The sequence below is a fragment of the Sinocyclocheilus anshuiensis genome, unplaced genomic scaffold (assembly GCF_001515605.1).
Source record: "Sinocyclocheilus anshuiensis isolate Anshui unplaced genomic scaffold, SAMN03320099.WGS_v1.1 scaffold206, whole genome shotgun sequence".
Lineage (NCBI taxonomy): Eukaryota > Metazoa > Chordata > Actinopteri > Cypriniformes > Cyprinidae > Sinocyclocheilus > Sinocyclocheilus anshuiensis.
The window spans coordinates 2,029,144-2,048,609 of record NW_015542358.1 but is presented as its reverse complement, the minus strand read 5'-3'; the positions used below and the strand labels follow the sequence as shown (position 1 = coordinate 2,048,609).

The window sequence follows — 19,466 nt, the reverse complement described above, 5'->3', positions numbered from 1 at the left end:
ATAATAATGCAAGAAGGCCTACACACTTCCAAATGACAACAAACTTTTAATTTTTAAGAATATTTAGATCATGGAAATGAAGTATCAATATGTTAGATACTAAAAAATCTGAATTACTAGTAAATAAACATTTTCTAACAAAAAGTGCAATATTTAGCAGTCAGATGTGCACAAAGGCACAGATCCCTAAACAAGGCCATATCTTCAGATGAAACTTTTTTTAAAATTTGAACTAGCACCTCATGACTACACCACGTTATGTACGAGAAGCTGCAAAAGACACAGGCGCAAGTGTAATGTACAAAACATTTTGAAATAAATGTTTAGGTAAATATAATGGGCGATATATTGCGTCACCAAAAATTATTGAGGTCATGTACATATATTGCGCGATGAGTCGATATATTGATTTTTGCGTCAGGCCTAATTACCGTGATATATCGCTTTACCGAGTACCGGCACATGTCTAAATCCAACTTATAAAACGGAGAGTTCCGGTCCTTGATTCTGATTGGCTGAGCCGCATTCAAAGCTGTACCACGGCTTCTTGGGGCTTATTGCTTTATTTCGGTATTTTGAAGTGCCTACAATAGCAATATTGTGCATATTCATTACCGTGATATATCGCATTACCAAATACCGGCACATGTCTAAATCCAACATTACTGTCTGGTTTTGGACCAGCAGGTTTTGGTTTAGTTTCTGTGGTTCAGTTGAGTTTTGTTTGGCTGTCTGATATTGGTCTGTGTCTGATCTCGACTCAAACTCTGATGTGCAGCACTAGGGTTTTAATATGGGTTGTGAAATCCCTGTTAGACATGAAGGTGTGCTGTAAAGCTTCAGATATGATAGTATCCGTCTTGTCTCTCTCTCTCTGTCTCAGATGTGATCAAGCTTCAGCTGGTGGATGCTGGTCTGGTGGAGTGTCTGCTGGAGGTCGTGGCTCAGACGGTGGACAGCGACAGGGAGGAGGACGTGGCTCAGCTCAAGACGGCCTCAGACCTCATGGTCCTTCTGCTGTTGGGAGGTACAGGACCAAACCTCTGACAGAACTCAAACAACCCTTAAATAAAAGCTTTGAAAGAACAAACATAGGTGCATGCAACAATAATGCACGTTACATGTCATTTCCTCTGTGTGAATAAAGCAAACAGGGCCTTATAAAACAATTACATAGTGTCAAGCTATGACACATACAGTGTGTTTAATTAATGAAGTGTGCTATTCCTGTGAACGTTCATCATTTCATTTAGTCTCCCAGCAGTTATATAAACGTATTACCGGCTAAATAGGGATGCACGTCCTTTTACCTGGAGAAGGAAAGGCTGAAGTGAGGCTTTTGTGGCTGATGTGTATTCACGTCATCAATATTAAACACTAGCTGAAAGAGTTGTGGGGCATTAAAATGACTTTAACTGAGTGTACTGAATACTGGAGGTTGGATAATTCCTACACTTCAATTCAAAAGTTTGTGTTGGGTAAGATTTTTAAAAATGTTTTTTTATGCTCACCAAGGCTGCACTTATTTGATCAAAAATACAGTAAAGTGGTGAAATATTATAACATTTTAAAAGAAGTCTTTTTTATATGAATATATTTTAAATTGAAATTCCTGTGATCAAAGCTGAATTTTCAGCATCACTACTCCAGTCTCAGTGTCACATGATCCTTCAGAAATCAGTATAATATGCTGATTTGACGCTTAAGAAACAATTCTGAATATTATCAATGTTAAAAACAGTTTTGCAGCTTAATATTTTTGTGGAAACCATGATATTTCTTTTAAGGATTCTCTGATGAATAGAAAGTTCAAAACAACAGCAAAATTATCTTTTGCAACATTATAAATGTATTTACTGTTGCTTTTAATCAATTTAATGGATCATTGGTGAATAAAAGCATTAATTTAATTTATTTAAAAAAATCTTTCTGACCTCACACTTGAACAGTAGTTTGTTCCTTCATTACAAACTTGATAATCGTCTAGTTTGTAGTTTACATTTCTTTCAGCTCTTCTTTTGAGAGAAGTCAGGGTGCTTTCTGGTTCCCGTTCAATATCAAATTTTTTAGTAATAATGCTCTGAAAAGGCAACTGAATTGAAGAAAAAATTACTTAAATGGGCTTCAGAAGATGTTCACACTCCATTTTCTCTGAATCTGAGCACAGTTGAACTATCTGATTTAGGCAGATCATACTCTGAGAAACCTGATTTCACTCGTAACTTAAAAATGGACAAAATGTGTAGTTAATGCGTTTTGCCTTTTGTAGTGTGGCATAAGTTCACTGCGCTTTCTGCTGAATAAAACAGCCAAAACCTGCCTTGCTGGTTCATTGATATCATGATGAATGATAAAATCATTAACAGCCAGTCAGAATCCACTCGACTTCCAAGAGCTCAAACATTTAAAGTGGTAGACGACAAAACTGCAGCATGTGCTTATAATAAACAGAAAGTTATCATCTCTTGATTTGGATGATAGTTAATATATAATGATAGTTAAGCGATAATAGTTATTGCACTTAGTGTGAACGGCCTTAAAGGCTTTGTAATTTGCATCATTCTGTCATATTAATGTATTTGTGTTGTTGCTCATGTGTGATGTGTTTTCCTGTAGATGAGTCGATGCAGAAGCTGTTTGAGGGGGGCAAAGGCAGCGTGTTTCAGAGGGTCCTTTCATGGGTGCCCTCCAACAACCACCAGCTCCAGCTAGCAGGAGCGCTCGCCATCGCTAACTTTGCCCGCAATGGTGAGACTTCAGCAGTGTTAGGGAAGGTTACTTTTAAAAGTAATGCATTACGTTACTGCCTAAAAAGTAACGAATTGCATTACTTAGTTACTTTTAATAGAAAGTAATGCATTAAGTTACTTTTGCGTTACTTTTTCTCATCTGGGCGGAGCTTGCTTGTTTGTTTTTAATATAAAAAGTTATATTTTATGGCAAATATATTTGGTGGCAAATATCACACCAAACTTGAAATGAATAAGCCTCAGGCTGAATAAAATGTAAAATAACATCTGTACAGTAGAGGGCACAGCTCAAACAAACCTTTCAGATGTGCTGCCATTCTGGATTGCATGAAGAATAGGACGCAGGAGAAGAACAATCAACACTCTTCAGCAATAAAAAAACAATGACACACAAATGTTATGGTTGTGCTCATAAGTTTATGTACCCCTTGCAGAATTTGCAATATGTTAATAATTGAAACAAAATAAGAGGGATCATGAAAATAGTGTTATTTTTTATTTAGTACTGTCCTGAATAAGCCATTTCACATAACAGATGTTTACATATGCTCCACAAGACACAATAATAACTGAATTTATAAAAATGACCCCATTCAAAAGTTTACACACCCTTGAATCTTAATACTACGAGTCATTTCCTGGATGATCCACGACTGTTTTTATGTTTTGTGTTAGTTGTTCACGAGTCCCTTGTTGGTCCTGAGCAGTTCTGCCTGCTGTTCTTCAGGAAAATCCCCCAGCTCCTGCACATTCTTTAGTTTTCCAGCATCTTCTCCATATTTGAACCTTTTCCAACAGTGACTGTATGATTTTGAGATCCATCTTTTCAAACTGAGGACAATTGAGGGACTCATACAAAACCATTACAAACGGTGAAAACATGTACTGATGCTCAAGAAGGCAACACAATGCATTAAGAGACATTTTAAATGGGATGATCAGGGTAAATTGTACTTATTTTGCCTTCTGGGAAACATGTAAGTATTTATGTAGCTTCTGAAGTCCAGTACTAAATTAAAAAATATGATCGTTAAACAAAATGAGAAGAATTTACACATTATCATCCTGTTCAAAAGTTTACATTCCCCGGCTCTTAATGCATTGTGTTGCCTTCTTGAGCAATGTAATGTTAAAGTTTATGTAACCTTATGAGCACAACTGTATGTTTATCTAAAATCATTTTTGCTTATTCGTATGGTTAAATTGGATCATCAAAGGTCAACTGCAAAGACATTGGTTAATAAAATAGGGATTAAATACATAAAGGATATTTGTGCTTTTTAACATATTTAATTATTTCCCGTATACATCATATTCTGAGTTTGCATTTCACTCTTTTTATTAATTTTTAGGAATACTGAATCTGTTTTTCTCCAAGTGAGATTAGTAAATGCTTGTCCACAATGAGTTAGGGCTGTCAAAATGGCTGAAAAACTAAATTCTAATTTTGTACTTAAAAAACAAAACAGCATCATGTATGTATGCATAGTTTAATACAAATGGCAAAACGTCAATCACACAGAGTACATTTCTCATTTAAAAACATAAGAGGCAGTGGGATAGTGAAAAAAAAAAACTGCCATAAAGTCTCTATATATGTTTTTTTCAAAGTTAAACTTGCATTAATTTTACATGGCTTTCTAAACATGTGGCTCCTTTGTGCGAGACGCGAGTGCAAAGGTGATAGATGTCCCTCTGGAAAATGCGCAAAATATGCGTTCTGTGTGAACGGCTTGGTTTCAGTTTTGACGTAAACAAGATCTTCTCCGCATTATGAACAACGCAGCAGCGCCACATCTAGTGGCTTCAACTGGATAGGCTAACAAAAACATTATAATGCAACGACACTTACATCGTCATCGCATCTCGTGCGCCACTATAAGGCTGCCTCCTTAACACACACCTAAAATTCGAATGCAATAATTTTGCATTTGAATGTGGATTTTTATTTTAAATTCGACGGATATTCGGAATTTTTTTTTTTTTTTTGACAGCCCTACATTGAGTTACAGTAAGCATCATATTAACACAGTGCACTTGATTTCTCTCAACATGGGGACAGGAGAGCTGTCCGTCAACAAATGAGAAAACAAAGTAACTGGTGTTACTTATTTGAAAAAGTAATTCGGATATTTTTTTGTAAATTAAAAAATAATTTGTTACTTTACTAGTTACTTGAAAAAAGTAATCTGATTACGTAACTCTAATTACTTGTAATACGTTACCCCCAACACTAGAGATCCGTCCAGCAACATGACGATCACTCTGTTGAGAGTGTAAATAAGTGTTTTTTTGTGTACAGATGGGAACTGCATCCACATGGTAGACACTGGTATCGTACAGAAGCTTCTCGAGCTGTTAGACAGACATGTTGAAGAGGGGAACGTGACGGTGCAGCATGCCGCCCTCAGCGCTCTGAGGAACCTCGCCATCCCGGGTCAGTCTGAAAGTTCACTCAATCATTGAATAATTCACTCACCTTTGCACGAGTGTCTTAAAACTAAATCTGCTCCATCTTCTTCTCTCTTCTCCAGTGGTTAACAAATCTAAGATGCTCTTGGCTGGTGTGTCGGATGTAGTGCTGAAGTTCCTCAAATCTGAGATGCCTCCAGTCCAGTTCAAGCTTCTGGGAACGTTACGGATGCTCATCGACACACAGGGTATTAATTAACTGAAAACAAAACGACTATCTACAGATAGTTTAGCCCCAGAATCATGCCATTGGTTGAGCTGGTGTTGCTGTGCTGACTGGTTGTGATGCTCAAACAAAATTTGTTAAAATTATACAATTACCTATAATTTGAACTATATATCAATTAAAAAAACCTACTTGATTATTGTATTTTTTTTATTAAGTATTATTGATTATTAATTATGATTTCCTGTATTAACATATATCCTTTTGAAACAGTAAGTTGGGACAGGCAATCCCTTTAGTTCTTTAGGGGGCGGGACAATACCATTCTAAAGAGAATTGGACAAAAATTGGCCACGCCCATGAGTGCAGGTTGTGTCATCAGTTTTTTTTGGTCCTTTTTTCCTGAAAGAGATTTTTTTTCAATTGTAAAAAAAAAATATTTTTGTAAAATATGGATATTCATACTTGTTTATTTTCATTAGATAAGTATGGATATTTTAGTAGTGTATGTTATTTATATTTTCTATTATTTTTTCTATTACTCACTTATATATACTTATATTTATTACTTTTGTTCTATTACTATTACTATTGGTCTTGTGTCTGTGAAGTTTCAGCCCAAAATACCCAACAGATAATTTAATATAACATCTGGAAAATATCTTTTTTGGGGTGTGTCTAAAAAAGAGCTGTTTTGGTGTGTATCACTTTAAATGCAAATGAGCTGCATATTCCCGCCCATATCTGCATATCTACAGCAATAAACAGCCGGTAGAAGCAACATGACTGAGGGCGAAAGAACCGGTGTTTAGCCGTACATATGGGAAGCCAAATGCGCTGAAAGTGGGACGAAACAGCTCAGTGTTACAGAGCTCACGCCGCGCTGACCTGTCATCGGCGTGGATGAATTGACCGAGCCGCACGACCGCGCTACCGAACGAATCTCGCGCTACGAACGGCGCGAACTAATCTCACAAGCTCTGCGCTAATCAGTTAAAAAAATACTTCATGTACGCACACAAATACGGTTAAAACTGTTGTTTCACACACTGCCAACACGCATTTATCCAAACACCATGTAAAAGTGGATTTTGCATAATAGGTGCCCTTTAAACAAGTATGAATATTATATTATTTATATTTTATATTGTTTTTTATATTAATTACTTTATTATTTACTAATACTAATAAAACTAATAAAAATGACAAAAACGCATCACAAAATTACTAAAAATTAAACTAAAATTAAACTGACCACTGAAAGTATAAAAATAAAAGCTAATTCACAATCATTCATGAAGTATTTAAATAAAAGATTAAAATAACACTGATTTCATTGGAGCTTCAAATGTGTATGCCTGCTAAAATGTAGCATGCCGATGACCACAAACAAACATGAGCTAAAAGCCACAAAACACAGTTCTTGATTCCATGGATTTTTAATTGAAGTTAATAAGCTTACAAGTCCCTGTATGTTTTACAGCTGTTTAGCTCAGTCAAAGACAGCATGTGTGATTTTATCTCAGGTTCAGGCCTGTCCCAGCTGCTGCCGCACAGCAGTCAGTCTCTGATATTAAGTGAGTGGAGGATCGATGGCACTCTGTCATTTAGTAACTATGGATCTGCAGACAAGGGCTCCGCCACGGACGAATTTGCATTGTCTTTTATTGGCAGTGGCCCAGCCGTGTTAGCATTCAGTGACAGCTTGGGTTTAAAACGAATATTCCAGGGTAAATACAACTTAAGCTGTATCGACAGCATCTGTGACAGTCTGTCAATTACCACAGAAAATAATTTCAACCCATCTCAAGAGAGTGTAAAAAAAACAACAACTGAAATATGTGTGTACAGCAATGAACGCCTAACAGAAATATGCATCTTTTACAGTGTTTAGAAAGTACACTACTAAAAGTTTGGTGTTCAATCAGCATATTAGAATGATTTCTGAAGGATCATGTGATGCTGAAGACTGGTGTAAGGGCTGTTTAAAATTCAGCTTTGCATCACAGGAATAAATTACATTTTAAAGTATATTACAATAGAATGCATTTCTTTTAAATTGCAATAATATTTCACAATATGATTGTTTTTACAGTATTTCTGTCCAGCCGTGGTGAGCATAAGAGTCTTCTTTCAAAAACATTCAAAAATCTTACCGACCCCGAACTTTTGACTGGTAGTGCACAGTATAATAGGAAAAGTTTTACAATCGGGTTCATTTTACAGCTCATACATAACACATTTTCCCCAAAAGACTTCATGGAAGAGCTTTAACAAAAATATGAGCTTCACATTTAGTTTTTTAAACGCTCCAGAACACTGGTCTGTCTGGCCTCCATGAAGAGCAGTACCGTATAAGCATTTTTTTTATTATGTTACATTTAACGCCAAAATATGCCTTTAAGAGGAATGTGCCATGAAGGATCTTCATGTAGCTACTGTACATGAAGTATTAAAGTTGCAAAGCAGCACTTACTAAAATAGCAATTCCTAATTCACTATTCGGGGGAAAAAATCTAATTGCGATTTATCTGATTAAAAATCGTGTTTGCTATTTAAATTTCGTTTAAGTCTAAAATATTACGTATGAAACTAAATTATTTTTGTTTAATAACATTAAACAAAATTATTACAACTGCTGTAATATTCAACTATATTTAAAAATAGAAAAATAATATAATTTATTTTACAGCACACTTACAATACCGATATTTATGGCTTTCTTAATTTTCAAACGATAAACCTACAAGCTTTTATTCTTTTGGTAGAAAACCACAGGGAGACCTTAAAGATTTTCTTTTGTTGACAACAGCCAGTTTATAAGTGCTTTTCATTCCAAATTTGGGGAGATTAACAGGAAAAGAATTCCAGATTAAGAAGAGAGAATTTTGAGATACTGAAAACATGGGTTTGTGAGTTTATGCGTTAATAAACTCAGTGCCATGCTTCGCTCTGAAACATGTTGTGCATATATTTATTTAATTAAACCTCAGACTTTACGATTTGATAATTGCACTAAGCCTAATTTCTTTTCTTCTGATTACTTGAGCTGTCCTATCCTAAGATGTGTGATTTTTGAATGTTAACTGGAGACATCTATATTTTTGCTGAAAAATGTTGTTGGTCCTCATTGAAAGCATGTCTTATATTTGATATATATATATATATATATATGTGTGTGTGTTGTAGCATGTGCTCTATGGTGGTTTGTGTTCAGTAGGTTATGTTTATCGCTGTGTGTGTGTGTGTGTGTGTGTGTGTCGCAGCTGACGCAGCAGAGCAGCTGGGGACAAACTCAAAGCTGGTGGAGCGCTTGGTGGAGTGGTGTGAAGCGAAAGACCACGCCGGAGTGATGGGAGAGTCCAACCGCCTGCTGTCCGCTCTCATCCGACACAGCAAGTCAAAGGTCTCACACTCTAGCACTTCTCTCATTTAGGGCCCTATGGTTTCTGTGATGCAGAAAACACGGACGGAAACATTGTCATAAAAATGGAATTTACTGTATAACACAGAATGGCATGGAATTTGTCAGCGCACTTAAATCAGTTCATGATATGGACTAATGTCTGTGAATATTAAACCGCAAAAAGACTATTTATATAGGAGTCCTGCATGTTCTGCATGAATGAACTGTCATGGTTTTGTCTACTGCACACATACGGAAGCATTTGTGACGCTCGTGCTTTTCAGTGTCTGCCGACTCACAATATGAGCACATGAACTTCATCTCCAGAGCTGCTCTGAGAGTCATGAGCATTTCACAGTTTCATTTCAGAAAGTCTGTCTTCATATCACATACACACAGAAGCTTAAAGGTCTTCATGGCAACCTATCAAAATAAAAGTTCGGTTTAACTTTCGAAGAAATGGAATATATTACTATTGTACATTAGAATATACGTCTCAATATAATAATAGTAATAATAATAATCATAATAATGTTATTAGTTGTTATCAAAACTTGTTTTTTTAAGGAATAACCACACAATGTTTCATCCATGTTTTAATTTTAACTCTGTTGTGCAGCACTTTGACAAAAAAAAAATAAAAAGGTTTGCTTAATTTTAGTTTAAAAGATAAATTAACATTTTATGAATTAAAAAAAATAAATAAATCATGGAGCCCTATAATTGTAAGTAAATAAATAAATGGTTATTTTTATGATTACAATTAATTAAACATGCTTTTTGATTACTAGCATTTTATTTAAAATCAAATCAAGAAAATGCAAAAAAATTAAATCCAGAAAAAAAACAGAATTTGGAAAAAAAAAATAAAACAGAATTTGGTTAAACAAATAAACAATAAAACAACAGATTTCATAGGGTCTTACTCATTTCAGTGATGCTTTAGTGATGGTGCAGCGCTTTGACTAGACGTGCGTCATCAAATACTGTGCGAGTAAAAAATCCCATCCGTACCATGTAAACCTTTTGTTGAATTAAACGTGAAGTTTTAAAGTAGAAAGACTGAAGTAGTTACAAGAATAGTATGCAAGAATATTTTCTTGTAAAGCGAACTCCAGTAGTCTTTGTTTTATTTAATCTTTGTTTTTTGTTTTGTGAATGCATGTTCTGATTTTGTCGTTTCATGCTGTGGATGATTTTTCCATGGCAGATTCACGTCCTCTGGAAGCGTCTGACTGCTGTTTTCTTTCTGAATAGAATGTGGTCCGAACAGTTATACAAGGTGGAGGTATTAAGCACTTGGTAACCATGGCGACGAGTGAACACATGATCATGCAGAATGAAGCGCTGGTGGCCTTGGGTCTCGTAGCGGCACTAGACCTGGGTAAAAATCAAAGACTACTGTATGTTAGGGTGAATTCAGGTAAACTGTGGCACTTTTTGCCATTGAAATGACTGGGAAAATATGCCCCAATTATCCTGAATTAACCCTACATTTATTTTTAATGAGATGCTGACAGACCTGATTTCAGTGTTACTTGTATACTTTACATAAAGTATCTTACATACTTATATGAAGTAATGTTAGTATTGCTTATATAGTTTTCATTTTAGTTTTAGTTCATTTAAAATTGTAGTAATTTCATTGTGCTTTATATATTTATATATGTGACCCTGGATCATAAGGGTCAATTTTTCGAAATTGAGATTGATACGTCATCTGAAAGCTGAATAAATAAGCTCTCCATTGTTGTATGGTTTGTTAGGTTCGGACAATATTTGGCTGAGATGCAACTATTTGAAAATTTGGAATCTGAGGGTGCAAAAAAATCTAAATATTGAGAAAATCATATTTAAAGTTGTCCAAATGAAGTTCTTAGCAATGCATGTTACTAATCAGAAATTAAGTTTTAATATATTTACGGTAGGAAATTTACAAAATATCTTCATGGAACATGATCTTTACTTAATATCCTAATGATTTTTGGCATAAAAGAAAAATCAATAATTTTGACCCATACAATGTATTGTTGGCTATTGCTACAAATATACCCCAGCGACTTAAGACTGCTTTTGTGCTCCAGGGTCACATATTGTTGTTTTGTAAAGATAAGTATATATATGCACAATTTGTATTTGTCTTACAAAATTGATTTCAATAATTTAAGCCTTTAGTGACATCATTTTTACATTTATGCATTTAGCAGATGTTTTTTCCAAAGCATCTTGCAAAAGAGAAACAAAACCAGTTCATCAAAGAGCCAACAATATTCATAACACACAATGCTAGGCTTTTAAAAAAACTAGATTAGGAAACAAGTTAGAGGAGAAATGCAGAAGAAGTGCATTTGTTTAAGTTATTCTGAACTTTTAACTGAGTCACTTCATGGTTTTGATTTCAGATTCCACAGAGAAGGACTTTGTCAGCGCTAATCTGGTGCAGGTTCTACACAAACTGCTGACAGATGAACACAGTGCACCGGAGATTAAATACAACTCCATGATTCTCATCTGCTCCGTCATGGGATCAGGTGAGTCAAGAGATCACAGAAACAAATCCTTTAACGCATTCACAAGTGTGGGAAACTATTGAACAAAAAGCCTGTAATTATACTCTCTAAACCAGTGTTGTTATTGTTAACTAAAACTGGAAACTATTAAAAATCATTATGATTGACTGAAATAAAGCTGAAATAAAATATAAATGTGACCCTGGAGCACAAAAGCAGTCTTAAGTCGCTGGGGTATATTTGTAGCAATAGCCAACAATACATTGTATGGGTCAAAATTATTGATTTTTCTTTTATGCCAAAAATCATTAGGATATTAAGTAAAGATCATGTTCCATGAACATATTTTGTAAATTTCCTACCGTAAATATATCAAAACTTAATTTTTGATTAGTAATATGCATTGCTAAGAACTTCATTTGGACAACTTTAAAGATGATTTTCTCAATATTTTAATTTTTTTGGACCCTCAGATTCCAGATTTTCAAATAGTTGTATCTCGACCAAATATTGTCCGATCCTAACAAACCATACGTCAATGGAAAGCTTATTGATATCAGCTTTCAGATGATGTATAAATCTCAATTTCGAAAAATTGACACTTAAGACTGTACCACAAATCCAGGGAACCACAAATCATTTAATCACAAATATTAAATGAAAATATTAAACAAAAAATTTAAATTGCTTTAGCAATTAGCTGAAATAAATTAAAGCCAAATAAAAACATTAAAAGCCAAAAACTTGCATCTTAAACATGTTACATATTTAAAAATCACAAGGTTAAAAAAAATGCAATACACGCATTAAGCTGTAAATAAAACAATGCAATTAAGATTATTGGAGTTTGTTTTACAAGAAAATACTATTTCAGTCATTCTGCTTCAAAATATCATTGCAATTCAGTGTTTTATTTGCCGTTTCTTTTTCATTAATCGTAAGTGTACTAACAATTTTTGAGTGAAAATTGCTCCTAGACCATTTAGATGGTGACATTTTAGAAAACGATTTACTTTCATAACGCACATTCCTAGTCTTATTGTGAACAATTCATCCCTACCTTATTCCAATTTTTTACAATGTTTTCTTCATAATGTTATATTTTTATAACTTCTTTATCATTTACTAGTTTAAAGGGATACTCCACCCCAAAATGAAAATTTTGTCATTAATCACTTACCCCATGTCGTTCCAAACCCGTAAAAGCTTCGTTCGTCTTCGGAACACAATTTAAGATGTTTTGGATGAAAACTGGGAGGCTTGTGACTGTCCCATTGACTGCCAAGTAAATTACACTGTCAAGGTCCAGAAAAGTATGAAAGACATCATCAGAATAGTCCATCTGCCATCAGTGGTTCAACCGTAACGTTATGAAGCGACGAGAATACTCTTTGTATAAAAATAACGACTTTATTCAACAATTCGCATCACCGTAGCGCCATTTTGGAGAATAACCACTGAACGCAAGCAGCGTACGCTATTCTGTGTCAGCCGCGCTGCACGGATGCGCTGTTTTCATTCAAATCAAAGAGTAAATACACGTAGAAAACGTATCCATGTGGCGCGGCTGACACAGAAGAGCGTACGCTGCTTGCGTTCAGCGCATATTCTCCAAAATGGCGCTACGGTGATGCAGAGAGACACAGAGGAGACGAATTGTTGAATAAAGTTGTTATTTTTGTTTTCTTCGCGTACAAAAAGTATTCTCATCACTTCATAATGTTACGGTTGAACCACTGATGGCAGATGGACTATTCTGACGATGTCTTTCATGCTTTTCTGGACCTTGGCAGTGTAATTTACTTGGCAGTCAATGGGACAGTCACAAGCCTCCCGGTTTTCGTTCAAGACGAACGAAGCTTTTACAGGTTTGGAATGACATGGGGGTAAGTGATTAATGACAAAATTTTCATTTTGGGGTGGAGTATCCCTTTAATATCCTGTTTGACATTACTGAAGTGAGTTGTGAATGCTGTTTGATGTGCCAAACTACACTCTCCATTTGAATGACTGAATTTGTGCGTTTTCTCCTCTCACCTCAGAGCCGCTGCATAAAGAAGTGCAGAGCTTGGCCTTCATCGACGTGGTCTCCAGTCTGCGCTCACATGAGAACAAGACGGTGGCACACCAGGCCTCTCTCACAGAGCAAAGGTTAACGGCACAGAGCTAAAGGACTCTTCCACAACATCTCCTCCCTGCCTGCTTCCCCTCACACACACATATCTCTCGTTGTCATGTGCCAAGCTGTTGTCCCCTCCACATTCCCCGCTACAGACTCTCAAAGCCCTCTGTTTGCTCCGCGCATGCAGAGACTTGTTACCCAAAGGCAGCCATACTTTGTAGACAGCCTTCTGCAATAGATTCATACCCGAACAGCAAAATATTTTTAAAAGACCATAGCTGTGATTTAAAAAAAAACATGAAATTCACCTATAAAAGTTGAGATAAAAATAGTACATGTTGGCAGTGGAAATAGCGCAGTTGTGCTTTCATGACTTGTAAAAACACACATACCAACCAACTTGTGCATGTTTTTTTTTAAATCGTCCGGTTTGTTGATGTATCTGTGTTCAGCTATTCAAGCCACGCCCATATGATATGCCCCGCCCCCTCTCCTTCCGCTTACTAATTTACATAGAAGTGTAGAGATCAAATGTGTTTGTACTGTATAGGGCACCTCTGGACCAGCATGGACCTTTTCATATTTTGCCTCCTGGTCCTTGTGCCACCCATGATCCATATCTACTGGAAAGAGCTAATTCCATATCATTAGTCTGTTGCATTTACAAAAATCAATGATTATTGTCATATGGATGTGTGAAGAAGTAATATATCTTGATACCGAGGACTACAGTCGTTGTATGTGGCGCTCTTGGAAACACGATTGTTATAATTTCAGGACCTCATCAAAAGAAGTGACGTCATTATAGTGTAGTATCAATAACTTAAAAAGGATAGTTCACCAAAAAAAAAAAAAAAATGCTGTCATTATTTATTCACCTTCATGTGGTTCCAGAACTCTATTGCTTTCTTTCTTCTGTAAGAACACAAAAGAAGATATTTAGGTAGCCAAACAGTTTTGGGTCTTGTTGACTTCCATAGTATTTTTGTCCATACTGTGGAAGCCAATGGCACTTGGAACCATTTAGTTATCAACATTCTTTAAAATATCTTCTTTCATGTTCCTGAGAAGAAAGAAATGGCAACGTTCTGTAGAAGATATCTTGAAGAAGTTTAGTATCCAAATAGTTTCAGGTCCCATTGACTTCCATTGTATTTTTGTCTATACTGTGGAGGTCAGTGGGACCGAAATGGTTTGGTTACCAAAATTCTTCAAAATAAACTTATTTTTTGAAGAATTAAACTATTTGGTTACCAAATTCTGCAAAATATCTTTTGTGCTCCACAGAAGAAAGGAATTCTAACATTGTATAGATACATTTAAGATACATACTGTACATAAAAGATACTTGAATGTTGGTAACGAATGTTGGTAACCAGCATTTTAGGGCTTGACTTCCATGGTATTTTTTGCTTTGAAAATCAGTGAAACCTGAAACTATTTGGTTACCAAATTCTTCGAAATATCTTCTTATTTGTTCCACAAACGAAAGAAAATATAGAAGGTATTTTGAGGAATGTTGGTAACCAGAGTTTTGGGTTCCATCGACTTTCATGGTACATTTTATCCGTGCTATGAAAGTTAAACGGACATAGAACCAAAGAAAGAAATGCAAAGACCCCAGAAGCGAACAAAGAAATGCCAACATTCTGTAGAAGATATTTTGAAGAATGTTGGTAAGCAAACTGTTTTGTGTCCCAAAGACTTCCATTGTATTTTTGTCAACACTATGGAAGTCAGTGGGACTGAAACGGTTTGGATACCAACATTCTTCGAAATAATCTTCTGTTTTGAAGAATGAAACTATTTGGTTAACAAATTCTGAAAATATCGTATTTTGTGTTCCGCAGAAGAAAGGAATTCCAAAATTCTATAGATACATTCAAGATGCATACAAATACAAGATACTTTGAAGAATGTTGGTAAACAAACATTTTTGGTCCCATCGACCAAAAATTCCATGGTACTTTTTATTCGTGCAATGAAAGTTAAACAGACCTCAAACCAAAGAAAGAAACACAAAGACCCAAGAAGCAAAGAAATAAATGCCAACATTCTGTAGAAGGTATTTTGAAGAATGCTAGTAAGTGTCCCATTGACTTCCATTGTATTTTTTGGCCATACTATGGAAGTCAATGGGAATGTTGTTTATCAAGATATCTTTTGTGCTCCAGAGAAAAAAAAAGCAATGCATACAGGTTTGGAACAACATTAGGATGAGTGAATGATGACATGTTTTTCATTTTGGGTGGACTATGCCTTTAAAACATACATTCCTGGTCAGGAAATGACTAGCATGACTGCCAGTACGCCATTAGCACACACACATACAGTAGGCATCATGGCAGATTACTGAGACATGTAAGGGCTGGGACAGGTTATGTGTGTAGCTGAAACCGTCACAGTTACGCTGAGCAAGGTAACCGAATAATAATAATAATACTAATGTCTCAGACGACAAACACTCATTGTGAATGTTTATTTTGAGAAAGTGTCTTTTTTGCATGTCCTCCTTTCCATCCTCTCCAGTATCCTCTGAACATGCACCTCCTTGCATGTCCGATACTGTGAAAATCACTGTTATGTGGCCATTTTATGTCAGGTTAATAAGTTCTTATTTATCATGTTTGTACCCTCGAGGAACCACATGGCAATCCAGTATATCTACAGTAGGAACCGTACAAATATAAACGGAAATAATTGTTGTAAATGTCATTGATGAACTGTACATTTCAAAGATTTAAACTTATTAAAACAATTGCTGGTGACACATTTTTATGCTCTGTGATTCTACCTTGACTTCTTGTCAAAGTTAATATTAGTTAAGGTGGAAATGCTTTATTACGTAAATGTTGACGGGAAAGACTTGAGCGAGCCACTCGCTGAGCAGATTAATGACGCACTGCAGTGGACTTTTATTCAATTGTATAAATAGTTAGGTTGAATAAAATTATTTGACAAAGTGGACTGAATCAGCAGAAGCACTAGTGATGCATTGTGGGGTATGAAAATATAGCATCGTCAAAAAGGATGTTGAAACATTCTAAACCGGCTCTAATAAAATGGCAGGTACTTTTTGTTGTGTATATTTAAATAATAAAAAACATGCATGCATAAACACGCATACAGTAAAATATGGAAGCCCATTTATACCACATATGAGGGGGAAACAAAAAAAAAAGTAAATTATGAGATAAATCGAAATTATGACATATGGTAGCCTACCAAATCGTAGTTAATATAGTTGATATAACTATATAATAATAATAATAATAATAATAATAATAGAGTTAATATAACTAAATTGTGACATAAGTCAAAACTATATTGTGGCAAAATGTTGAAATTATGTCAGTCAAATTTAAGACAATAAGTGGAAATTATGAGATGTCAAAATTAGGTAAGTCATAATTATAACACAAGTTGAAATTGACAGCTATGACATAAAAATGCATAATTATGACAAAATTATGATAGTCGTAGTTTTGATATTTAAAACTTAACATTGTGACGTCACGATTGTCAAAAATTATTATGTCAAAATTCTTAGATAAAAAAATAACAATTATAAGATCTTAAGTCAAAATTATGACAAAAAGCCATAATTATAATAAGATGAAATTGACTTAATTATGCCTTTTTATGTCATAATTGACAATTTGTCAGTTATGACAAGTTACAATTGTCTAAATTGTGGATGAGAAGTCATAATTATGGCATAATTACTTAATTATGAGATCATAATTCATAATTAAATCTGAATTATTAAAAGTCAAAATACATTTAAATGATGAGAACTTCATATGACAAAAATGCCTGTCAAAATCAAATCAAACTTAATTGTGAATCTCATTATTGCAACTTATGTCTTATTTTATTTAGTTAGTTAGTTAATTTGAACTTTTTTGTCTTAATTTTGATCTACCAAAGCTGCTGAAATGTAGGTGTACCTTGTGTGTGTGTGTGTGTGTGTGTGTGTTTAGATTCAATTAAATTGTCATTTTAGTACGAGTATCAGTTTAACTGGAAATTAACAGCAGTCTTTACTGCTGCATCTGACTGTTTTTGTTGCTAATGGGATTCCCTGTTCACTATTTTTAAATGCTTCTAAGGATAAATGGTAACATACCACCGAAAAATTAATTCTACAGAAAACCCATTACAATGCTGAGAAATAATTTATTGAAAATGTTTGTTCTTATTGCTGGAGCTTCAAGTAAGTGTATGACACAGCCTAAATAACCGCCAACATTAATATCATCACACCTTCAGATCAAACCCTCTCTCCCTGCTTTTTATAAGCATGAACACATTTAAAATGCATTGCAACTGTAAAAGCTACATCAGAATGTCCTTGAAAAGAAAAAAAGAGACATAAAGCATGTTAAAAGCAGTTTTAGTGATGTACAATTACCCATGAGTGCTACATACAGTAGTGTGCTACAGAGTGTCACACCATCCAACTGCGTTTGCATTGTGAAAGTGCTAAGATATCACTCAAGGATATTTACAACAAACAAGCTTCTGATTAGTCCATACATACAGAAAAATACTGCCACGGTACGTGGTTCTCTTGATCAGAAATTGCTTGTGAAAGAGAAACATCTGCAGAAGAAATGTTCTGGGATCTCTAATTTGTTAGTGCAAGGACAAAAAAACATTTGACTAAATTAAACGTTTGAATGACTTCCTGACTGTTTTAGTGAACATAAGCTGCAAGATTTGCTTCAGATGTTTATACTTGAGAGTGAAATGCAATATACAGCTGAAGTGCATGATCCAGTGTTAACAGAATAATTAAAAAACATCGTCAATGAGAAACTCCCTGACTGAGCTTCAGACGCTCACAAATAATCACCCCCCACTCAACAAACTCTGAAGTTTCCAGCATCATCGTCTATTTCTATCGGTCATGTTTTTCATTTCCTGGATTATTATTTAGGCCTAAATGTATATCATATAATCTTAATATGGTCGGTATTCATATTTTTAATAATTGACCTTGTAAAGCCAGACATATGAAAAAAAAATCTAATTTTTTGAAATGCAATAAGCATGTGTTTTTGATGAGTATCATATTTGATACATCAGGATCACATAGTATGAAATAGTGGAATATGGAGCTCATATTCAAAGAGAGAAAAGCATTAAACATTAAATTTGGTGCGGTTTCTGATATTTGTATGACCGAAACATGAAGTTCTTGTGATATAAATCAATGAGATCCTTATAACAATATAACAGAATACTTACATAAAAATATAATGTCAAAGCTCTGTAGTTTTAAAACATACAGTATAATGCAATGCAATACAATGATGAGTGAGAGATGAACAAAATAAACGCCTGATGTTAACACTGACTCTAGCTTAATAAAATAAAGTCATTATGCCAAATGAACTCATTTGTTGTTATTAATATGTTTATGTGATATTTAACATTAGTTCACTGGTTTTTACGGTGCATTGTGGGGATTTTTAGTGTCCTGAATACTGAACTAGCGAGCCAATCGTGCCGGACCCTGGTTTCAATTATGGTATATTTTGTGTCAAAGTGATGGAAAGTGTTTTGAGTGATGCTTTTACAGTCCTGCAAATGGTGGTCATTTTTTGGTTAACGCAAACCTCTGTGGACACATCATTTTTCACATTACACACGTTTTGACACATAAAACACTAGAAAAAGTAGCACTATTTACAGATGGTAAAAGGTTACGGTGGAAACGCACACACACACACACACACACACAACCCAGTGCATCTTGTGTTCATCATTCGCTACCTTAATCGTGCTGGCGTAGGTCTGTTTACAAAGAGAAAGAAACACAGTTTGAACAACACAGCTATTTCACAACAATCAGATCTTTCTATTTAGGTTGGTGTTAAAGGAATAGTTCTACCAAAAAATGAAAACGTAATCTCTCTCAGACCATCAAAGATGTAGATCAGAACAGATTTGGAGAAATGTAGCATTGCATCACTTGCTCAGCAATGGATGCTCTGCAGTGAATGGGTGCCGTCAGAATAAGAGTCCAAACAGC

General features: G+C 35.0%; 1 protein-coding gene across 2 annotated transcripts in view; it reads left to right on the top strand.

Moving 5' to 3' along the window:
• rap1gds1 (RAP1, GTP-GDP dissociation stimulator 1) overlaps nt 1–13,711 on the top strand; it is a 45,864-nt gene extending 32,153 nt beyond the window's left edge. For both annotated transcript variants that reach the window (XM_016490676.1, XM_016490675.1), the window contains 8 exons: nt 884–1,027; nt 2,617–2,748; nt 5,053–5,187; nt 5,285–5,410; nt 8,655–8,794; nt 10,052–10,178; nt 11,197–11,325; nt 13,347–13,711. In XM_016490676.1, the coding sequence (XP_016346162.1) occupies nt 884–1,027; nt 2,617–2,748; nt 5,053–5,187; nt 5,285–5,410; nt 8,655–8,794; nt 10,052–10,178; nt 11,197–11,325; nt 13,347–13,474 (1,061 nt within the window). In that variant the 3' untranslated portion in view covers nt 13,475–13,711. The remainder of the gene's footprint in view (nt 1–883; nt 1,028–2,616; nt 2,749–5,052; nt 5,188–5,284; nt 5,411–8,654; nt 8,795–10,051; nt 10,179–11,196; nt 11,326–13,346) is intronic.
• The last annotated feature ends 5,755 nt before the right edge of the window (nt 13,712–19,466 follow it).